Here is an 8172-nt window from a genome sequence, read left to right as displayed (position 1 = left end):
GGATTGGGCAAACCTGAAAACTGGGTAGTCACCAAAGTCTGCTAAGGACAGATAAAAGGCAGTGAAAAGTGACCCTCAGTGGCGCCCTCTTGATCCCCAACTTGACCAGCACCCGACCTGTCTAGCCAGAAGGACCAGCTGGCGATCCCCTTCTGGAAGATACCACGCTGAAAGAAGCCTAAACAGCAGACTCCAGTGCCTGTGGGATAGGTATACCTGACTCTTGTAGCTTGCTCGTGTGTGTGTGTGTGTGTGTGTGTGTGTGTGTGTGTGTGTGTGTGTGTGGACCAGCCCCAAGGTTTATGATTTAACTTCATTACAGTGCTTCAATCCACCTAATAAACCAGAATTTTAAGGACCCCGAGTTGGACATTTGTAGCCAACAGAACAAAATGTTTCTTTGCTAATTATACTGAAAATAAGGGACAAACCTTTCATAGACTCTGAAAATGTCACTTTAATAATATACGTATACAGACAATTCTTTGGAGAATAGACATTTCTAAACAAATTGATCTCGTATATCTTTAGAATAGGGCCTGCCCAATATTTGCAACACTGAGGTCTGTGTTAACAATGTACTAGGAGTACTAGAGCTTCACATACTTTGCACTTTTTCGTGGAAATAAATACAATTTGCAACTGTGCATTTTATTGGTCTGTGGTAGCTTACCACCCGTACCTTATCTTGATGTTCTTCAGTAATAAAAATCTGTGTATGATTGGGGTTTTTTTTTCTTGTTCCTACCTAGTGGGGCGAAACAGGTAGTGATTGCATATTCTGGTGCCTCTCCCCAGATGCTTCTAGGCAGCCTATTGTCTTATTTTTAGAATAAGCTGTCCAAGATGGATTTCAGTTGCACCTGCAATGTATCTGAAATAATGAGGGAGTTGCTTGTATTTATCTTTGCAACTGAGATCAAAATCTTCCCCAGAACACTTAATCCCTGGTGTTGAATTGGTCTGATTTTTTTTTTTTAACTTCTTACATTTGCAAACCTAGACAGCTGCCAATTCATACTTAACAATGGCACAAAAATATCTTGGCATCCATCATAAAATGTTCTAGTCCAAAGACATTTATATAAAAGTGCACATCAGTTCTCACAGCTTAATAACTTTTCAAGTCAAATTAGTTTAAAGATCATTCTAACGCACAGGGAGAGACCATTTACTTTGCTTCAAAAGCCAGATAAAATAATTTCAACATCATCATCACAGGTTGGTTTGGGTTTTTTCCTTTTAATGTATGTGCTATTGTTTTCCATTCCTCTGAATATTACTTGGTTCATATATCTGGAGTGACTCGCATAGTGCTTCTCAAAAAGAGTCCTGTCTCTATTATAGAGAAAACAGTGATGAGTTTAATTAAATGTGGTTTTGTGTCCTTTTTTTAAATGGAACACAGATGTACTGGAATTTTTTTGGCCTATAACGTTTTTTCCTTTTTCTCTTGTGAAAAATGGTAATAGTTAAAAGCAAAATAAGTGTGGAAAAAAGGCAGCAGCCAAAGAATATCAGTGGCTTTTTCTGTGAAAGAAATAAACAGAAGGTACACTGTGTTTTTTCATTTGTTTGATCACAGGTTGAATACTCTGCAGGAAAGCCATTTCTGCTAATCAGGTGGTTATAAAATTGTACAGAAGCCTTGGCCTTAGAATCAGAAGTGAAGAATCCAAATCTGGGTTTCAGTTTTTCTTCTGTCAGTTTAAAAGCATAATAGCCTCTAATTTTGACTTTATCTATATGATATGCTGCAAAGAAGAAGAGAATGTTAACACTATAACCTTATGCATAGGCTGAAAACCATTTTAAAATTGTTTTTCGATTATCAGCAAATATTAGTATAGTTAAAAATTAGAACTGCATTATAAAACAAGGTTGGAATGGTGTTGTAACCATCATGGTCTGGGAAGTGTATGAGAAGCAAAGGTTTTTTTGTACTATCTTTTATAGGACCACTATATTATCTTTTATATCTTTTGTACTATGTTGTATAGTTGGGAGAGCTGTTGGACAAGATTTCAGTCATGAAGTACCCTTCCTTAGGTCACTTGATGCCTTACAAAACAAAGAATTTAAATAATTATATTTACCACTGTGCTGTATACACCATCCCTAATAATGCTCAACTCCTTACTACTTCATAATCATCAACAGGTTTAGCAAGTCTGTTAGAAACATGATTAGAATCAGGAGTTCCTACATTAAAATCCTGTGGTTAATCTACAAATGCCAGATTTTTTTAATGTTTTAGGCATTTAAGATTGCAGATAAGCTTTGAAAATCTCTCTAAGCACCTATCTGTAATTTCAGTTATCCTAATACTTTAAAAAAAAAAAAAAAAAGTCTCACAAAGGGTGCAGAAACGCATGAGATTAATGCAATGCAATTAATTCCAGGGCAGTTCATGCCAGAACCAACTGTTCCCAGGCTCAGCATCTACAAGTGCACCCAGCATCTACAAGTAATTTGAGCTGAGGCAGAGCAGGCCTCTGGCTGGCAAGGCTATCCAGGCATAATGTATGCCCATGGTTACCATTGACGTATGCATTTCAGCATAGTAAAGTATGCCACCATAAGAGAGTACCATCCTTGAGAGTACTATCCTACAATGGAGTTAATTAGTCTACTGTGCCATAATGCTAGCACATATGTAGACCTGATTTTACTGTGGAGCTAATTAGTTTATTCTGCAGTAAAACACATGTGTAGATGCATCCAGAATATTTCAAGACTGGAGTAGAGGCTTTGGAAAGGGACCCAAACTATAGCATGTCAGGGAGTCAGCAGATTCAAAATCCCTGCAATAGAGTATTGTGTGCCTCAAATGTACTGATAGTTCTTTTACCTAACTGCCAAAATAAACGACATTCAAAGAGCTACATTTTCCCTGAAATAATTAATTGTAAGCTCTTGGGGAAGGGTCATAAGCGTACGCAAAGCCTAGCACTGTAGGATCCCAAACAGAGAAACAGGTCTTTGAAAATGAGTAATATAATGATTATGTTCTTCAAGAATACAAATCTTTTCAGCTCATGTATAAAGAGAGAAAAGAATCCAAACTAATATTTAATTTAGGCAAGTTTTAAAAAAGTGAGCTACAAACCATTGTTCTCTCAGGCTTTCTCTATGCAGAGAGATGACATGTTTACTTAACTACAAGATGAGGTTATTTTTCTCCCAATCGGCATAAAAAGAAAAGCCCCTCATCTTATATTCACATACAAAGAAACCTCATTAAATACACTGTCTATCATTAAACTGCTGCCAAAAGCAGCACAGATTCAGTAATGGAAACTAACTGTGAAGCTCATTAAATACAGCCAACACTGAGCATGACTAAAACACAAAGCCCGTATTGAACAAATCTGATGGGATTTGTTGGGAATCTGATGGGAATCTATCGCCGCGTTTCCCAGCCGGTGTAGTGTCGGCTGCGTCCAGTTGTGCCACAGAAGCTTGGGGGGCCGTGGCTACAGGCAGCGATGCCACTGCCGCCCCACACTGTCACTGTGCGGATATCACACCCCCCAACTTGATGTTTGACTGCTTGCCACCTGTCCCTGCTCAGTGTTTGGCCGCTTGCCACCTTCCCCTCCCCTTCCCCCCCCCCCCAGCGTTCAGTTGCTCGTGACCCCTCCGCCCCCCACTCAGCATTTGGCCACTTGCCATCCCCCCCACCCCATTCGGTATTCAGCTGCTCACCATCCCTCCCCCCCCAGTGTTTGGCTGGTGTGCCGTGGGGTGGAGAAGGTGGGGTAAGTGTGCTGTGGGGCAGAAAAGGTTGGGAAATGTTCATTTATCAGAAGGATAAATTAGTGCTGCCCAGGTGAATAAGATATATGGTAATACCCATTGTGTGCAGCCTCCCTCAGTGCTGATTCTTTTTCAAGTCTTGGTGAACCACTACACTGAACACATTTGGACTTCTTCACTCCCATAGCTAAGCTGTGCCTTTCTTTCCCATTTCCACTGATTCCTGTTTCTTCACCAGCCTTAAATGTCTGGCAAACATCACCAAATGGGTCCCAAACAGTTCACCCAGAATCCCTCTGTCACTCCCTCTCTCAGCCGGTCACGTGTGATTAGTGTGGCCCCACCCTCCATGAGGTAGAGACGGACAAGCTTGCCCTGCATCTCATGTAAATGTTGTATGTAAATGTTTGGATGATCACTGGACTTGTAACAAGCACCCAGTTTGAATCATGAGTGGGAGGTTAATAAGCATATGGATCCTTAGTATCTGGGGGATATCTGGTATAGACTCAGTATACACTAAACAGTGCTGAGTTGTGGGGTCACTATGGCTTGAAATATTGTTGGCTCTGCTGGGGCCCAGCCTAATGAACTATATGGTAAATCCTGAGTCTTTTTGCTTTGGACTATTATGCGTAGTTTGTGCTATATATAATTAAATATAAAAGTGCTGCTTAAAGGTGTTTTATAGAGTACCTGTGCTAAAACCTACAGCAGTTTAAAAAAAGTAAAATGCATCAATTCTAGATTAACTGTGTCTGTAGGTATCTGTAATAATTTGCATATGTTTATTTCAAGGTCAGTGTTTTCAAGTTTGCCCCTCATTTCCATTGCTCAGGGAAATCCCGGTCTGATGGTAAGGGGCGGGGGAAGGGGCTGCAGGAGGAAAAAGTTGGGTAGCAGAAGGCAAGGGAGCTATCTGACTCCCAAATATTTGTTTTCCCTGCTATGGGCGGGGAACAAATTCAAGGCAAACCTTTAAGATTTAAATTCCATACCTGGAAAATTATAATAAACATATACATTTTTCATATATAGAATCCAGTTATTTGGGGGGGTCTTCTTATATTCATTGTCTGCTTATATTCAAGTAAATATGGTATTACTACTGTGCAGTGGGAAAATCAAGAATTCATGAGTAGTGGTCTGTGAAAAACATTTACTAGTGCATTTCTTTGTAGGGGCTCTTAGATTATAAAGGAAATAAGTAATAACTAGCAATGTGCTATTGCTTTAATTTTTAGAAATTATTTCTTTTAAATGCAATCTAGTAGAGTTCATGAACTAGATAGATATTGCATTTATTCATCTGATTAGAGCTGAATGCATTTGTTTGTTTTTTTAACCCATTAACAGAAATATCAGCAATCGATGCAATATATGAAAATGTATGCAAGTTGCCTTGCTTGCAAAGGCAAATCTTTCCATGAAGCAATTAGCACAGGATAATTTTGTCTGTTTTATCAATGCTTTCAAATTACTATGGGATGAATGTGAGCAAATATTCATTATTTTTAAACTATCAAACCAACACAGAGATAATTGCCAGTGTTTTTAAATGGAGATGCCTAAAAGCAATCTAAATCCATATTTAGCCAACTGAATAAATGTCCTGACCTTCACACAAGCTGACATCTCACACCTCATACTGGCAATAAAGAGCAAAAATAAATAAGATTAACACTTTTTAAAAAAGTTGAAACACTTTTGTCAAGCCAGATAAATTAACTATTTTACTAATATTTCTCTTCAGTGCAAGCAATTGCTGAAACTGGAACAGGGACATTATGCTATTGTGGATGAGGAGGTTATCTGCATAACTGGGAGGGGAGGTAGACACTAAGAGTGCCCATTTAGAATATACTCCATGCCACCATGAAAAGTGGCTTATTTCAGATTATCTCAATTCATCTACTCACCTTTCAAAACCTCTTGTGTATATTTTCTTAAGTAATAATTTCGAAGTTCATCATTGTCCAAAGACTGGTCATCAATCCCATTTGCTGTGATGTAAACATCTATGTCACCATAGTTCTTTTTAATCCATTGTAGAACTTTGCGAATTCCCCAAGGCACCACTGCCAAGCGAGATGGTGAACTCAGACAGGTGATATCTTGTAGGAACTGAACATCCCGATCAAACTCATACTGGCTTCCATTTTGAAGTTCATGGATCACGAATCTTGTGGTGAAATGATTCAGAGCATAAAAATCAGCTGAGCCTCTAAGGAGTTTCTTTTCTTCATTTGTAAAATATGGCAAGAAAGACTCTGAGAGGCCTTTTTTGTTTTTGGAGAGAATATATTCCCTCATGGCTGCTGGATAATCCCCACTCTTGAAAACTGGATCTGCAAACCAACCTATCTCAAACTGAAGAAACCTTTCAGCTGCTTTCAAGTGAGTATCAAAATAGGGATTGGCAGGCTCAACCCAATCTGAATGCAAAGAGAGGGACACCTGGCCATGCTGAATGGACCTATATTGCTTGTCATAGATTTGCCAGGCCATGCCATGTGCTAGCAGTAAATTGTGTGCTGCCTGGTAGGTATCATTGCTACTTCTATTATAGATGTTGCTTAGTCGGTTCGGCTCATTTATTGTAATCCATAATTTTACCAAATCACCGAGTTCCTGAAAACATAAAGCTGCATAATCTTGAAAGGCCTGGGCAGTAGACTGATTTAGCCATCCTCCTCCCTGCAATAAAGGAGCAGGCAGGCCCAAGTAGGCATGAGTTGGATAATATAAAGTTACCATAGATTTAATATTGAGTTTCAGTACTTCACTAATCACACATCTATAATATCTTAGCACTTGCCTATTGATAGCTGACAAATCTCCATTGGGTAGAATTAATGACCAATCAAGTGCAAATCTATAATGAGTGACTTTCAGTTTTTCCAGGCGATCAAGTTGTTTCTTAATGCTAACAAAATCTGTACATTGAGCTGGTCGTGTTTTCAGCTTCACTCCTTTAACTTGGTGCAGAAGCCCATCTCCAGTGACGTTCCAGATATACAGGTTGGGATCACAGAACTGTGGAGAGGAAGCTACCAACTCAGCCTGTAAAAATGAATAGGAATAAATGTATTCAAATGTATATTCATTAAACAGGTGTCTTTGTTAACTCTATATGGAAGAAAGAATTAACTTAAGTTTTACTTGTGAAATAAAGCAGTGAGGAAAGGAAGCTCCTTACTGTTCTGTTTCTGCAGCCTAGTAGTTTGTAGGCATTTCATAACAGCATGGGGGCAGAGGTTTTGTTAATCAAACCTTACAACATTTCTGAATAAAAGTTGCATCCTTTATATAAATGGGGCATGAAGTAAGTGATTGTCTTGTCCAGAGTTATTCAGGGCAACAGTGATATGTAAGAGCAAAACAGGACTGTTAGTTGCTTTACTAGCTAGCCCTAACCAGCAGGACCTGTCTTACACTTAGCTGCACTGATTGCTATACTCTTATCACTTGTCAGGGCAAGCAGTTAATATAATTGGTTTCAATAGTGATCTCTGATAGCTAACAAGATTCAGCACTGCACTTGTGTTACTGTGTTGTTACTGTTCTAATTTTTTACTTTAGTTTGTTGCGTAGGACTTGTACCATGTGGTGAATAAAAAGTTTTAAATTCAACCTTAAAACATACTGAGAAGAAAATCCTTCCCCATGCTACGGTATCCCCTCTCAATGGTTAGCAATATGATATGTAGAAGCATTTACTTCCTGTGTCTAATTGTGGCTGGGTTAAATTAAATTTATTTTGCTGGTAAGCGTTTTTCCTGCCTGAGGTCTTCCACTGTGCTACCTTTCATTGTATAATTACAAAGCTGTGCTACAGCACCTGTCCCATGTCAAATACAGCTATAAAGTTTAATGTGAAAATATATGCCATAAAACCAAATCTTTTATCATGACAGTATACAATATGATCTGTTTCTGAATATGGCTCAGGCAAAAAAGGCAGTATATATAGCCATACAGTCATTAAGTTAATGGCACAATAAAATAGGGAATAAGCCACAAAATTTGTGTAATATTTTTCTGTGTGCATATATAGAGCAATGCTTTTTTTCATTTGTGTTTCTACAGTATTTTACAATGATAGGATATTTATTTTTTATACCCTTGCAATGAGGTCTTGGAATTATTAGACTCTTGAGTTGTATTCCTAGTGCTGAAGTTTCGAGCAAGTCAATAAAGCTACCTTTGCCTGTTTATTTATTTACATGGCTGCTGACAAATGTTCAGTTAAAGGCATGATGGGATCTGATCCCCAATCCCAACAATTGCACTTTATGCTATGCTGCACATGCATGGCAGGGGGTGCGATTGTGGGATTAGGGATCTGATCCCATTTGTGCCCTATTGCCAGTGCAGGGGGAGGCTGGGATCATGATCCTAGGCATTCCTTGC

General features: G+C 38.8%; 1 protein-coding gene across 1 annotated transcript in view; it reads right to left on the bottom strand.

Moving 5' to 3' along the window:
* Positions 1–437: 437 nt before the first annotated feature.
* The window catches only part of KLB (klotho beta), a 28437-nt gene continuing 20702 nt past the window's right edge, over positions 438–8172 (bottom strand). The window contains 3 exon segments of the mRNA XM_006258485.4: positions 438–1394; positions 1396–1754; positions 5679–6822. Coding sequence (XP_006258547.2) covers positions 1365–1394; positions 1396–1754; positions 5679–6822 — 1533 coding nt within the window. The 3' untranslated portion in view covers positions 438–1364.

Source organism: Alligator mississippiensis, chromosome 2, assembly GCF_030867095.1.
Source record: "Alligator mississippiensis isolate rAllMis1 chromosome 2, rAllMis1, whole genome shotgun sequence".
Classification (NCBI taxonomy): domain Eukaryota; kingdom Metazoa; phylum Chordata; order Crocodylia; family Alligatoridae; genus Alligator; species Alligator mississippiensis.
Note: the sequence above shows the minus strand (reverse complement) of the source record. Positions and strands in the feature narration are given on the sequence as shown.